This window comes from Mobula birostris, chromosome 12 (assembly GCF_030028105.1).
Source record: "Mobula birostris isolate sMobBir1 chromosome 12, sMobBir1.hap1, whole genome shotgun sequence".
Classification (NCBI taxonomy): domain Eukaryota; kingdom Metazoa; phylum Chordata; class Chondrichthyes; order Myliobatiformes; family Myliobatidae; genus Mobula; species Mobula birostris.
Genome location: NC_092381.1, coordinates 77,897,656 through 77,913,587, shown reverse-complemented (window position 1 = coordinate 77,913,587; position 15,932 = coordinate 77,897,656). Strand labels below are relative to the sequence as shown.

At 35.0% G+C, this 15,932-nt stretch overlaps 1 protein-coding gene across 3 annotated transcripts in view; it reads right to left on the bottom strand.

The window, feature by feature from the left end:
• kcnt2a (potassium channel, subfamily T, member 2a) overlaps window positions 1-15,932 on the bottom strand; it is a 976,808-nt gene that overhangs the window by 645,694 nt on the left and 315,182 nt on the right. For all 3 annotated transcript variants that reach the window (XM_072274729.1, XM_072274730.1, XM_072274731.1), the window contains exon 3: window positions 9,773-9,872. In XM_072274729.1, coding sequence (XP_072130830.1) covers window positions 9,773-9,872 — 100 coding nt within the window. The remainder of the gene's footprint in view (window positions 1-9,772; window positions 9,873-15,932) is intronic.

Genomic DNA, 15,932 nt, shown 5'->3' with positions numbered 1-15,932 from the left:
AGTGTTTCATATATTTCTGTTTTTATTTCAATCTTTTAACATCTGCATTTTATTTAATACAGGTGGTAAGTCAGTCAGCACCTCAGAATGGTGTATTCTACATGCAAGATGGAAAGTCAGTCCATAAGGAGAGATCTGTCTGCAACACCTTCAGTTTGGGCATCAGTACTTCCAAGCTGCGGAGGATCTAGTCCAGATAGCGGGGTGTAATTCTCACTATCTACCCTCATTCCCCCGCCCCCCACACACACACACACACACACACACACACCACCTCATCTTTAAAATGACATTTGTGATGTAAGTGGGTAAGCTTAAGATACGATGGCAGAAAAAAAATCAATGACCTCTCTAAAGTGACCAAAGCAAAAACTTCTCTTTTAATGATTCTGTCCAGATTGTCAGCATTGCTACTGATAGTACTAATTTCCCAAGGCTTTTAGCATGATGAAGTACTGACTGCAAGATTGCAGCATCTCTGGTGTGGAGTATTGTTTTTAGCTCTGACTTTGACTGATTAACAATAAAGAAATGGTGATATACATTTCTCAGATCAGTGTGTGATGGCACTTGGAAAACAACTGGCTAATCGTCCACCTAGTTGAACCCAGGGTATCAAGGGTACAGGTTTGATAAGTGCTGTCAGCAAGAGTAGCACTTCATTTTGTATGTAGTGCAGCCACAAGTAGACATCAAAAGTGCCAATCAACATGTACTTCAAAGGACACAAGCAATCATGTGTCCATGGGATCCAAGGCAAGTTGACAAATTGGATGCCAAAACTGATGAGGTAGATTACAAGGTCAAAAGAGTCTATTTTATCATACTAGGGGACTGTTCAATAGTCATAAAAGCAGGATAGAAGCGGTCCTGGAGCCTGGTGGCCTCTGTACGTATGGAGGCAGAGTGATGGTTGATATTTCAGGTAGAGCCCCTGCATCAATATTTCATGGAGAGGAGGACAGTCTTAAGCTATTGGATGATACTAGTTAGCTGGTAAAACAGGCGGAGCAATGCAGATTGAATTTAATCCTCTGAGAGCAAGATGATGCACATTGCAAGAACCACTATGAGTAGAATATATACCATGACTGGTAAAGTCCTAGAAGGTATTGAGGAATAGAGGACTCTCAGCGTATATGAATAAAGATTCGGGAAGATGACAGTGCAAATAGCTAAGATGATGAAGAAACCACATAGGATATTAATCTTCATTAGCCGGAAAATAGGATTTAGGAGCAAAGAGATTATGGAACAATGTTATAAGACATTAGTTAGGTCACAGTTGGAGTGGTGTGTGCGGTTCTGGCCACCATACTGTAAGGAATACATGGATGGACTAGAGAGTGTGCAAAGAATAGTCATTAAGATATTACCTGGGATGGAGTGTCTTGTTTATGAGGAGAGACAGGATAGACTGGGCTTGTTTTCCTTGGGGTAGAAAAAGCTGAAGGAAGGACTGATAGAGATACATGAAATTATGAGGGGCACAGAAAGGCTAGAAAGTTGAAAATTTTCCCTGAGATGGAGGTGTCAAAAATAAACAGAATAGGTTTAGAGAAGGGGATAAGACATTGAGGGGGTTCTGACAAATAACATTATTCATCTAGAGGGCATTGCACTACCTAACTGGGTGGTGAAAGTGGACATTCTTATACCATGCTACTTGTCAAAATAAAACAAAGGGAGTATCTATTTTTATTAAATCTAACATTTTATTTATCCAAGAAGACGTCATCTCAGATATTAATGGTAGATTTTTAATTGTTAAAGGAACAAATAGTAATAGAAAAATTGTCCTGTTTAATCTGTATGGACCTAATGTAGATGATCCTTTTTTAAAAAGTGTTTTTGGTTTATTACCAGACTTAAATGAATATATGTTGCTGATGGTGGGGGTGACTTCAACAGTTGTTTAAATCCTTTGATTGACAAGTGCTCAACCAATCAGCAGCTTCTGAGTTGTTCAGCATCACTTATTAATTCCTCGTTAATTGATTATGGTTTGATCGAAATCCGGAGAAATCTACATCCTAATGATAGAGATTATTCTTTTTATTCACATATTCATAAAAAAATTCGAGAATTAATTATTTTATAGCTGATTTCTGATTTTTGATGAAAGTCCAGAAATGTGAATATGACGCTCTTGTTGTTTCGGATCATGCACCTTTAAGCTTATTTTTGAATTAAATGATGTTAGTAATGTAAACTTGCCTTGGCGTTTTCCAGAAAATTTATTACAAAGTTCGGACTTTGTCAAATTTATTGAGACCCAGAAAAAAGATTTTTTTCTTTTTAATAATACGGGAGATGTGTCGAACTTGATTATATGGGATACATTTAAAGCATATTTGTGAGGTCAGATACTCTCCTATTTGGCTAAGCTTAAGGAACAGACAAAAAAGGAGTTACAGAGGATTTCAAAACAAATTAAAAACTTGGATAATACTTATGCAGTCTCTCCTAATATTGATTTATTTAAACAAAGGGTTGAACTTCAATCACAATATGATTTACTATTAACTTATCCTATTGAAAGAAATTTGCTTAAATTAAAAAGTCAATTTTATGTGTTTGGAGATAAAAGTAATAAGCTCTTAGCATCCCAACTAAAGGCAGCTAGAGCTAAAAGACAATTTTTTTAAAATGCATAAGGGGTATGATAGTTTAGCTTGTAATTATGAAGACATTAATAAAATTTTTCAAGACTTTTACAGTGAACTCTAGAAAACTCAGTTTCCAGCTGATCCTTCTAAAATGAATGTCTTTTTACAAAAGATTGATTTTCCTAGAATATCTGTTTAAGATCAACAAACTCTTGATACTCCTTTTACTGAAAAAGAAATTCAGAAAGCTATTCTTTCAATGCAATCTGGTAAAGCTCCTGGATTGGATGGCTTTTCTGTAGGATTTTATAAAAAAAATTGAAGAATTGCTTATTCCTTATATGTTGGAAATGCTTAAAGATTCTTTTTTGTTAGGAGAGTTACCTTCCATATTTTATGAAGCTTCTATCTCTTTAATTCTTAAGAAAGATAAAGTCTCTACTGATTGTGCTTCATATAGACCTATTTCATTATTAAATGTGGATGCTAAAATTCTTTCAAAAATAATGGCTAATCGACTGGAGAATATTCTAGCTAAAACTATTTCTCAGAACCAAATAGGTTTCATAAAGGGCCGTTATTCCTTTTCTAATACTCGGAAACTGTTAAATATTAATATACTCATCCCTTTCTAAGACTCCCCAATGTGTTGTTTCTCTTGTTGCTGAAAAGGCATTTGATAGAGTTGAATGGAAATACTTATTTAACATTTAGAGGAATTCAACTTTGATACTAATTTTAATAAGTGGATTAGAATGATATATAAAAGCCCTATTGCCACTGTTATTACTAATAATTGCAGATCTCCTTTTTCTCACCTTTTGCGGGGTACGAGACAAGGATGTCCGTTAAGTCCCATGTTATTTAATTTGGTGTTGGAACCTTTGGCTATTGCACTTCGTGAAGCTAAACAAATTCAAGGAATTTCCATAAATGGGATTATTCATAAGATCTCCCTTTATGCTGATGATCTCTTAGTTTATGTCTCGAATCCTTAAGAATCCATTCCTAGTTTATTCAAATTATTAAATGAATTTGGAAAGTTTTTAGGATATAAATTAAACCTGCATAAAAGTTAATTATTTCCTCTAAATGATTCTCCTTCAAGTCCTTGTCAAGGGCAGCAGAAGAAAGCAGCAATTGGATTTGGATTAAAAGGAAAGACAACAACTGGGCTGCAAGATGAAGACAGGAGGGTATGGAACTGAGGGGGGTGTATCTGGGACGCCAGGTAGCACCGTTGAGCCCTCTGGAGACATCGTGGGCTTATCAACGAAACGTCAAAGAAGGAGGGTGCCCACCAGATGACCCCAATGACATACCTACCCTCCCTCCTTGTCACCACTCCAAACCCACTGCAAACATCGAGAGTGCCAACTTACCACAGGGATTGAAAAATCAAGTCCTAGTAGCTCTACTATATATGATGACATTCCTTTTAAAGTTACGGACTCTTTCAAATATTTAGGTATTATCATCACCAAAAATTATGGAGACCTTTATAGAGCTAATTTAGTTCCCTTAGTGGATTTTATGAAGCAATTATTTTCTAGATGGAATCCACTTACACTTTCGTTAGCCAGTCGAATTCATGCAGTTAAAATGATGATTTTACCAAAATTCTTATATGTATTTCAAAATATTCCTTTTTTTTAACTAAGAAGTTTTTTGATCAGGTTAATTCCATTATTTCATCTTTTGTTTGAAATAATAAAAGACTAAGAATTGGAAAATATCATTTACAAAAATTTAAAAAAAGATGGAGGTCTGGCTTTACCTAATTTAATAATTTATTATTGGGCGGTTAATATACATTATGTGTGTTCCTGGTTATATTGGACTGATAAAAATGAACCTTGGGTTGATTGGGAATTGAAAACTGTGAGACAATTTTACAATTTTACAATTTTACTGAACTTCGTTATTAGGAGCCTCTTTACCTGCACAACTAGCCAAAATTTCTATTCTAAATTTATAACCTATGATTAAGCAGTCATTACGAATTTGGTACCAGTTTCGTGATTTTTTAAAATCTTAACAAAATTTAACCTTCTTAGTTTAATTTATCAAAACTATTTATTTAAACCTTCATTTTGTGATCCTACCTTTTCTCTTTGGAGGAATAAAGGAGTATATTCCTGCATGGATCTGTTTCAAGAATGCTAATTGATGTCCTTTGAGAAAGTAGTAACTAAATATTCTCTCTTGTACTCACACTTCTTGCAATATCTTCAGGTTAGACATTTCTTACAAGAATATTTAAGTAATTTTCCATATATACAAGATTTGGACCTGTTAGACATTATTTTAAAAATGAATCCTTTAGTGAAAGGTTTTATTGGGAAAATTTATAAATTACTATTACAGCTGGTTAAATATCCTTTACTTAAGATTAAGCAAGATTGGGAAAGAGAGCTTAACATGACCTTGATTACAGAGAATTGGCTGCAAATTTTGAAGTTGGTTAACTCTTCTTCGATTTATGCCAGTCACTCTCTAATTCAATTTAAAATTGTACATCGTTATTATTTGACAAAGGAGAGACTGTCTAAAATATTTCCTAATGTTGATAGTCAGTGTGATAGATGTAAAACTGAGACAGCTACATTGACACATATGTTTTGGTCGTGTTCTGTATTGAAACAGTTTTGAAAATCTATTTTTTCTATAATTTCTAAAGCTTTAAAAATTAATTTACAACCTACTAAATTGACAGTTTGTTCACGGTATTTCTATATCGGACCAACATGTAATTGCATATGTCATATTATTGGCCAGAAGGGCTATTTTATTAAAATGGAAAGATGCCTCTGCTCCCACTTCGATACGATGGTTCTCTCAGGTGATGTTATGTCTTAGTTTGGAGAAAATCAGAAGTCAATCTTTTGATCCTCAATTTGACTTTGAGAAAAGGTGGAGCTCTTTTGCCTGCTACTATCATTTGATTTGAGTTAGTTAAGGTGGTCCCCTTCTGATTCTTGGGTAAATGGATTTGGTTGGCAGATTGATGTCTTTCTTTTATGGAAGCTTGTATGGTGTACAGCTCCGGGTTTGTGCTCCCAATGGATTTTTTTATTCGTTTTTTTTTTGTCAGTAGGGTTTTTTTTTGTTTTAGTTAGTAGGGGTTCTTTTTTCCTTTTTTTCTTTTTTCCAAAAAAAATGCTTTAACATTTTGTTTTTTTCTTACTATTATTGATATATTGTTTAGCTTGGTTGATAGTTTAACTCTTATTCTACATATTGATATGTTGACTTGATTACTTTAATGTTTTTTGTTGATTTTCAATAATAATTAATAAAAAAAAATTAAAAATGAAAATGAACATTCTTGCTGCATTTAAGAACTATCTAGATGAGCATGTGAAACAAAGTCACAGAGGGCTCCTGATCAAGTATATGGGTGTTGTTGGCTGAACTATGACTGTAATTATGTAGCAATTTCAAGAATTCAATTCAAAAGATTTAGCCTTTTGGGAAATCCTCATAAATTCTAAAGCAGGGGTTCCCAACCTGGACTCCACAAACCCCTTCAATAATGGTAGGAGTTGATGGCATTTAAAAGGTTGGCAACACCTGTTCTAAATTAATAAGAGGTCTGGGAACTTACTGTACTTATTCACTCCATGCCAACCACCTTAATTGTGACATTTCTGCTGAGGAAACTTTGATTCATGCTCCTATTCTATTAAGCATATTTTATATTAATTAATGCATATAAAATGTAAATAATACTTACAAAACAACTGAGAACTTACCGGTCAATCTTGCTGAGAGTGTGGTTTTGACTGGAGCAGCCCCAGCTTTATAAAACAAAACACAAAATTAACATTTCAGATCAGTCTGGTGGATTTAATGTTTGTCTGTACATCACCATTATTCACTAAATAGTATGTTTTGCACATTTAGTTTTAGTAATAAATTATAATTGTAAATTGCAACATTTATTAATGTCACGTAACCAACTGATAAAAGTCGCAATATATATTCTTCTGAAATTTTTCAAGTAGTCCAAAATATACATTCCTTATCAGCAGTACATTGAGACTGATTTCATCCAAGGTGGGATTAGAATTGCTCCAATGTAAAGCCAGTGTTGATGGGATCTCCTTTTGGGAGAAATGGTTGTGCATGTTCCTACTTATGAATGCAATATCTGATCTTTTACTAACCAAGCGTGTCATCTAATTTTCTATTGCAGCTGCTACTCCTGGCATCAAGTCCAGCTATAGCTACTGACGAGGAAATGTCTGCATATTTTCATGGTTTTTTAACCTTAGTACAAAGCTCCCCCTTGCCTTATATTATCAAGTTTCCAGACCCATGAGGACTGCTAGATCAACCATCAACCACATAATTTTCAATTCCTTCATTTGTATCACTCCTACATAAATGTTAATAGTAAAGCCTGGGTGAAATTTTAATCTTTCTCAGTCAACAGAAAGGGAAGATGAATGGTGATGGTTTTTGCCTTTCCAACCAATGACATGACCTACAGTACAATCTCAAAACCTAATACTAGATGATTCGAACACATTCCACAATCAAGTCAGTTCATTTCAGAATATACCTTAACATACACTCAAGGGGACTCAGAAACTGTAAATGCGACAATATGGGAAAAAGAAGCAACAGCCTACTGGGGGAATTGAACAGATCAAGCAGTATCATTTTTGGGGGGGGGGGTAAGGATAAGGAACTGTCGACATTTTGGGTCAAAGCCCTGCATCAGCCCTAAGGGAGGTGAAGAAAGATAGCTGGTATAAAGAGGATGGGGGAGTGATGAAGTGGACCCAAGTTACCGAAGGATGGTAAGCAGATCGATCCAGGTAAGGGAGTTGAAAGAGAGGAGGTGGAGGGAGGGGGTGGTGTTGGTGGTGATAGATGGAGGCAAATAAAACCAAGGCAGTTGAGAGGAGGGAAGGGTGAAAGTGGACAGAGCTGTGAAGGAGGGCGGTAAGCAGGACTGTGTATGCCTAGTATTACATGGAACACAGAGCACAAAAGTTGAAATGATGGTTCTGTTTACATAATGGACCATGGTTTACTTGTAGGTGGATGCCTAAACAGGCAAGCATACAGGATCCTGGCCTTTATTACCAGGGCACATAAAATGAGAGCATGGAAGACATAGTACAACTTTATGAAACCTTAGTTAGGCCCAACTAGTCTTTTGTATGCACTTATGGCCACTACACTACAGGAAGAACGTGAATGCACTGTGGTAGGTTCAGAAGAGATTTATAAGATGTTGCCTGGAATGGGCAGTTTCAGGGACAGAGGAGTGACCGGTTAAACTGGGTTTATGGTCCGTGGAGTGGGAGAGGCTGAGGAGGGATCCAACAAAATAATGTGGGTCATAGATAGGGTGGATAGTAAGGTATGTTTCTATTTTCCAGATGTCTAAACCAGACAGCATAAGTTTAAGTGATGAATAAAAGGATTAGAGGTAACTGGAGGAAGTTATTTTTCATCCAGAGGGTGGCTACAAACTGGACTGCACTGTCTTATACAGTGGTGGAAACAGCTACCCTTACAACACTTAAGAAGTAACTGGATGAGCGTCTGAATTACCGAGGCACTGAATGCCACAGAATGTGCATAGATCAGGGGTTTCCAACCCTTTTTATGCCACGTACCCCTACTATTAACTGAGAGGTCCATGGACCCCCGGTATAGATAGCCAGTATAGATGTGATGGCCTGAAGGACCAGCTTATGAGCTGTCCATTTCTAAGGCTCCATGACTTTAGATACTACAATTAAAAACAATTCTTAAAAAATCACAAGAAATTCCACCTGTCATTTTTAAGTCATAATTTTATGGTTGATCAATAGTTATTGCCAAGTTTGAGAAAAGCCAAGTGATTAGATTTACGGTAATAAATTTGATTAATTTCAGTGACATTTGGTTGAAATCATTAAAACTAGATACATGATATTTATGGTGATCTAGTGAAAAATGTATTGACCAATATGTTCTCAAATTACAGAATTATGCCCATTATTCCTTACTTTGTAACATACAATATTAATTGTTACTGTAAATTATATTGAATATTACACAGTGGTGAAAAGATTCTAATATTAATAGGCAGGAGGAGAGAGAGTAGCGCGCCTGTGCGTGCGCAGCCCTCCGGTGAAAAATGGTATCGTATCTGTTAAATAGGGGCTGTGGACAATTCTGATTTGATGGAGAATGGACGTGAAAGCATAGAGGAACATCTGGAGAAATTTCTGAAACACTCGTTCGCTGCTGTCATTACTGCGTGGTCGGGAATCTTTCAGAGGGTAGGCCTCAAAATCCCCGGCTTTGCCTGCTATTGGCGACTGAGGTTGAGATCGAATCGTTCGGACAGAGATGGCGCTCAGTACTCGGTGTCAAAGAGCTGAGAAGAGCTCGAAGTTTTCGGTTGACTCAGAGTTGGACTATGGTCGGCATGGCAGGGAGAATTTTTCTTCTTTCTCCCGCCTGCGTGAGATGTGGGACATTTGAGAGACTTTGAACTTTTACTATGCTCATGGACTTCTAAATCAAGTTATGGTATTGTTGCACTGTTGTAACTATATGTTATAATTTTGTGATATCACACTGGAGGAAATATCGTATCATTTCTTAATGCATGCATTACTAAATGACAATAAAAGAGGACTACGTGTCTTCATAATCATCATTAATATTTTCTTTTTTTTCAAAAGATCTATTCAACACCATCTAAAGCCCTCTAGTGCAATGTACAAAGTGAATTTTGGATGTAAAATTTGGATGTTTCGGGATATACATATTTTAAATGAAATTAGCAGAGGCACACAGAAGTCCTGATTGCATTTTTAAAGCTCCCTCAAAGTACACAAAACTGAAGCGGCCAAAGGCAGTGCAACTTACATAATCAGCATCCCACATGGTTCCACATGAGAATATTGTACAATTAGCCTTCACTTGTCCAAAACCTGGTATGCAATTCACACGTTTCAGCAAATAATTCAAAAATTTAGTGGTCACATGATTTTGATAGAGCAGCATTAAATGAATAGTGACACAAAGAAGAACTTCACTTTTCTTGGGGAATGCTTTATAATTATGGTGCTTTATTTTGATAAGTTTTTAAAATGTACTGTAATAAGATATCAATAAGAGTTAGAATAAAACTTTGATTTTGTACGTACCATCCATTTCTTTCTCTGGGATCATCGAGCAGCACACGAACAATATACAAAAAGCAGCTTAGTAGCTTTAGAGAAAAGTAGAACAGGCGTATTCTCAGACCTGAAATAATTCAAATTGAAGTTTCATTTAGATAGTCAGAATATTTGTATATATCCATTGTATTATATTGTTCCAAATAACAGAATGCAGATACAAAGGAAATGCATGTCACTACACAGTTACTTTTTGTAATAAATAAATCACTGAAAATAATGATAAGTTCAGTAGCACTTATCTTCAGTGTGGATTGGCGTGGGTGCAGACACACCCAGACCTGGGAAATCAGACAAGGTCATTTGATTCCAAATAATTGATTTATTGATCATTACAGAATGTCCCTCTGGTGCTTCCTGCTCTCTCCCCTCTGCCTTCCCGTTTTCCCAACCATGATTTTCCTCTCCCAGACTCCTTCCCACTCTCTGTCCACAATAGAAATCCATAGCAGAATCAGGTGTACTATCACTCACATAGAGTGTCTATAAAAACTAATCACGCTCCTTAGAAGTTTTCATGTTTTATTGTTTTACAACATTGAATCACAGTGGCTTTAATTTGGCTCTTTTGACACTGATCTACAGAAAAGACTCCTTTGTGTCAAAGTGAAAGCAAATTTCCACAAATTGGTTTAAATTTATTACAGTTATTCAACGCAAAATAATTGATTGCATAATTACTCACCCCCTTAAAGTCAGTATTTAGTCCATGCACCTTTGGCAACAATTACCACCTTGGGTCTGTGTGGATAAGTCTCTATCAGCTTTTCACATCTGGACACTGCAAATTTTCCCCATTCTTCTTTACAGAACTGCTCAAGCTCAGTCAGATTGTATGGGGATCATGAGCAAACAGCCCTTTTCAAGTCCAGCCTCAAACTCTCAATTGGATTGAGGTCTGGACTCTGACTTGGCCACCTCAGGGCATTAACTTTGTTGTTTTAAAACATTACTGAGTAATCTTGTCTTTATGCTTGAGGTCATTGTCTTTCTGGAAAACAAATCTTCTCCCAAATTGCAGTTCTCTTGCAGACTGCATCCGGTTTTCCTCCATGTTTTCCCTGTATTTTGTTGCATCCATTTTACTCTCTACCTTCACAAGCCTTCCAGGGCCTGCTACAGTGAAGCATCCCCAGAGCATGATGCAGCTACTACCATGCTTCACAGAAGGAATGGTGTGTTTTTGATGATATGCAGTGTTTGGCTTACGCCTAACATAATATTTAGTATGATGGCCAAAAAGCTCAATTTTGGTTTTATCAGAGTCTCCCGCATGACTTCTAGCAAACTCTAACCAAGATGTCTTTCTTTTTCAATCCTTTTATTAGTTTCATAAAAATAAACATAACATGATAATGGTACAAAGTTATTGGGAATACATTGTTATAATTAGCATAAGTGATTATAAAGCCAGTTGACACTTACATAATAAAACTCCCAACAATATAGGATACAAATGAACAATATATAAAAAAGAAAAATATCTAAAAAAATTCATGAAAAAGGAAAAAAAAATTATAACCCCCCAATAAAAAACTAATCTAAACAGAATTAATCAACTAAACTAAAAAAAGACATGGGCTGTTTGTAACATCGTAAAAAAAGAGAAAGGAGAAAACCTCAGTGTCGACGACTCCGTTCCTCTCAACCAATATTACAAAGAAATAAAATAAGTTTGGAAAAGGTCAAATTAGGTCATATGAAAATGTTGAATAAATGGCCTCCAAGTCTTTTTGAACTTAATAGAGGGATCACAAACAACACATCTAATTTTTTCCAAATTTAAACACAACATAGTTTGAGAAAATCAATGAAATGTGGTAGGAGGATTAATCTCTTTCCAATTCAGCAAAGTAGATCTTCTAGCCATTAAAGTAAGAAATGCAATCATCCGACCAGCTGAAGAGGTCAGATGATTTGATTTTATCATTGGTAACCCAAAAATAGCAGTAGTTGGGTGAGGTTGTAAGTCTATATTCAAAACCATTGAAATAATACCAAAAATATCTTTCCAATATTTTTCCAACAAAGGACATGACCAAAACATGTGAGCTAAAGAAGCTCTCTCGGAATGACATCTATCACATATAGGATTTATATAAGAGTAATAACGAGATAATTTATCTTTGGACATATGAGCCCTGTGCACTACTTTAAACTGTATCAATGCATGTTTAGCACATATAGAGGATGAGTTAACTAATTGAAGAATTTTTTCCCATTTTTCAATCGGTACCGTGATCTTAAGTTCTCTTTCCCAATCAGTTTTAATTTTATTACATACATCAGGACATAAATTCATAATTATGTTATAAATAATTGCTACAACACCTTTCTGAAAAAGATTTAAATCTAAATTTTTTTCCAAAATATCCATTGGATATAGATGCGGAAAATTAGGAGAAACAGTAATTAAAAAGTTTCTAACCTGTAGTTATCTAAAAAAGTGAGATCTCGGCAAATTATATTTACTAGATAATTCTTCAAAGGACATAAAACAATTATCCAAAAATAAATCACGAAATTGTACTATACCTTTGATTTTCCAATCTAAATAAGCTTGATCCATAGTGGAAGATTGAAAAAAGAAATTAGATATAACAGGACTTGCTAAAATAAATTGGTTCAACCCAAAAAATTTTTGAAATTGAAACCATATACATAAAGTATGTTTAACTATTGGGTTATTCATTTGTTTATATAATTTAGAAAGAATAAAAGGAAGCAAGGTCCCTAAAATAGAACCCAATGAAAACCCTTGTAAAGAATTACATTCAAGATTTACCCAATGTGGACTTGAAATTACATCTAAGTCCTGTCACCAAAATTTTAAGTATCGAATGTTAATTGCCCAATAGTAAAATCTAAAATTCTGGAGCGCTAACCCCTCCCCCACCTCTTTTATAGATTTCTGTAAATGCCTTTTACCTAACCTAGGGTTTTTGTTCTGCCATATATATGAGGAAATTTTTGAATCAACATTATCAAAAGAAGATTTTGGAATAAAAATTGGTACCGTTTGAAATATATATGAAAATTTAGGCAAGATAATCATCTTGATAGCATTGATCCAACCGATCACTAACAAAGACAATGGAGACCATTTAGTAAACAAAAGTTTATTCTGATCAATTAAAGGTAAAAAATTAGTTTTAAGTAAATCTTTATGCGTTTTCATGATTTTAACCCCTAAATATATAAAAGAGTCAGTAACCAATTTAAATGGTAGACATCCATAAATAGGAACCTGCTTATTTAGGGGAAATAGTTCACTCTTATTAAGGTTCAATTTATAACCAGAAAAGTTACTAAATTGAGCCAACAAAGATAAAATAACAGGAATTGATTTCTCTGGATTAGAGATATATAATAACAAATCATCTGCATATAATGATAATTTATGTATTTCATTTCCACGGGTAATACCAAAAATGTTAGGCGAGTCTCGGATAGCAATTACCAAAGGTTCAATGGCAATATTAAATAATAATGGACTAAGAGGGCATCCTTGCCTGGTACCCCGAGATAGACGAAAAAAGGGGAGATCTTTGATTATTAGGACAAACCAAAGCTACAGGGGTATGATATAACAATTTAATCCAGGATATAAATATCGGACTAAAATTAAATTTCTCGAACACACTAAATAAATAAGGCCATTCAACTCCATCGAAAGCTTTCTCAGCATCTAATGAAATAATACATTCCGGAGTGTTAAGTGAGGGAGTATAAACAATATTCATTAACCTCCTGATATTGAAAGATGAATAACAGTTTTAATAAATCCTGTTTGGTCCACAGAGATAATTTGAGGTAATACCTTCTCTAACCTAGTTGCTAAAAGTTTTAAAGAAATTTTTGAATCTACATTCAAAGGAGATATCAGTCTATATGATGCACAATCAGTAGGATCTTTATTCTTTTTAAGAATTAAAGAAATAGAAGCTTTATAAAACCATTGTGGTAATTTACCTAATCTGATTGCTTCTTTGAATATTCTAGACAACCAAGGAGACAGAATAAAGGAAAAATATTTTTAAAATTCCACTGTAAAGCCATCAGGACCAGGTGCTTCACTGGAATTCATTGAGGAGATTACAGCTGTTATTTCTTCCTCTGTAATAGGAGTTTCTAATGTTAAACAGTCTTCGGGTGATAATTTCAGAAAATTCAATTTTCTTAGAAAGTCATGCATGATATTAAAAACATGAGGAATGTCAGAATGGTATAAAGAAGTATAAAATTCTTGATAGGTTTTGTTTATCTCGTCCTGATCAACTGGCAAAGTATCATCATGTTTACGGATCTTAGTAACTTAATGCTTAACCAAAGTAGTTTTCAATTGATTAGCTAATAATTTACCCGATTTATCACTATGAATATAAAACTCACTTCTAGTTTTCATTAATTGATTTTCGATCGAGGATGTTAATAGTAAACTATGTTCCATTTGGAGTTCAACTCTCTGTTTATAAAGCTCCTTACTAGGAGCAATAGCATATTTTTTATCAATTCTTTAATTTTATCAACCAGCAAAAGTATTTCATTCTTAATACATTTTTTTTCAAACCAACAGAATAGGAAATAACCTGTCCACGAATATAAGCTTTAAAAGCATCCCATACTGTTCCATTGGAAATTTCTTCCATAATACTAGTTGAAAAGAAGAAATCAATCTGTTCCTTCATAAACTTAACAAAGTCCAAGTCTTAAAGCAAATTAAAATTAAATCGCCATTGTTCATTAGTAGAAGAAGTATCCATTAACTTAATAGAAAGTTTCATTGGAGCATGATCCGAAATGGCGATAATGTCATAATTGCTATCAATTACAGATGGAATTAAACGAGAGTCAATAAAAAAGTAGTCAATTCGAGAATAAGAATGATAAACATGTGAAAAGGATGAAAACTCTTTGTCCTTTGGGTGTAGAAATCTCCAAATTTCTGAAATCAGAATCAGTCATAAAAGAGTTGATAAGAGCAGCCAACTTATTCAGTAGAGCCGGACTACATATGGATCTATCCAACATGGGATAACTCGAGCCAAGATTTCATGTGAGTTTCTTTTCCAACAGTGGCCTTCTCTTTGCCACTCTCCCATAAAGCTGCGACTGATGAAGCACCCGGGAAACAGTTGTTGCATGTGCAGTCTCTCCCAATTCAGCCACTGAAGCTTGTAATTCCTCCAAAATTTTTCATTGGTCTCTTGATGGCCCCCTAACCTGTTCCCTTCTTGCACGGTCTCTCAGTTTTTGAGGATGGCCTGCTCTAGGCAGATTTACTGCTGTGCCATATTCTTTCCATGTCTTGATGAGTTACTTAATTATACTCCAAGGGATATTTACTGACTTAGAAATTTTCTTGTATCCATCTCCTGACTTGTGCTTTTCAATAGCCCTGTCGTGGAATTGCTTGAAGTGTTCTTTTGTCTTCATGGTATAGATTTTGCCAGGATTCTGACTCACCAGCAGTTGGAGCTTCCAGGTACAGGTGTATTTTTACTACAATCAATTGAAACATGTTGATTGCACAAACTGATCTCCATCTAACTAATTATGTGACTTCTGAAAGTAACTGGCTGCACTAGTGATGATTTGGAGTGTCATATTAAAGGGGAGTGAACCTCAATTCAGATCAATGTGTAGAGATCGGTTTTCACTTTGACATGAAGGAGTCTTTTTCTGTTGATCAGTGTTAAAAAAGCCAAAATAAATCTACTGTGTTTCAATGTTGTAAAACAATAAAAAATGAAAACTTACAAAGGGGGGTGAATATTTTATAGTAAAGATTAATGCTCTTCTTTGTCCAAAGGAATATTGTGTTCAAAACACTGGTGGACTAATAGATAAGGAGTGACCATTAAAATATCTAATTGTTTTAAGGGTAAACTCGACACTGCTGAATACGGGGCACAGTTTGTGATTGAAGAAAGACAGGCTCTTTTGAGGCAAAAGATCAAAGAGTTTGTCTGTTTCTGGGTCCCTCTGAACTTGTGGATCTTGTATAAATGAATGAAATTTTCCATCCATTTTTTGGATTTTGCCCAGACTGGGATCGCAATCAGTGCCTGGGACCCAGGGATAGTTTCACTAGCAAGTCAGAATTCAGAGTTACATCAGCAACAAC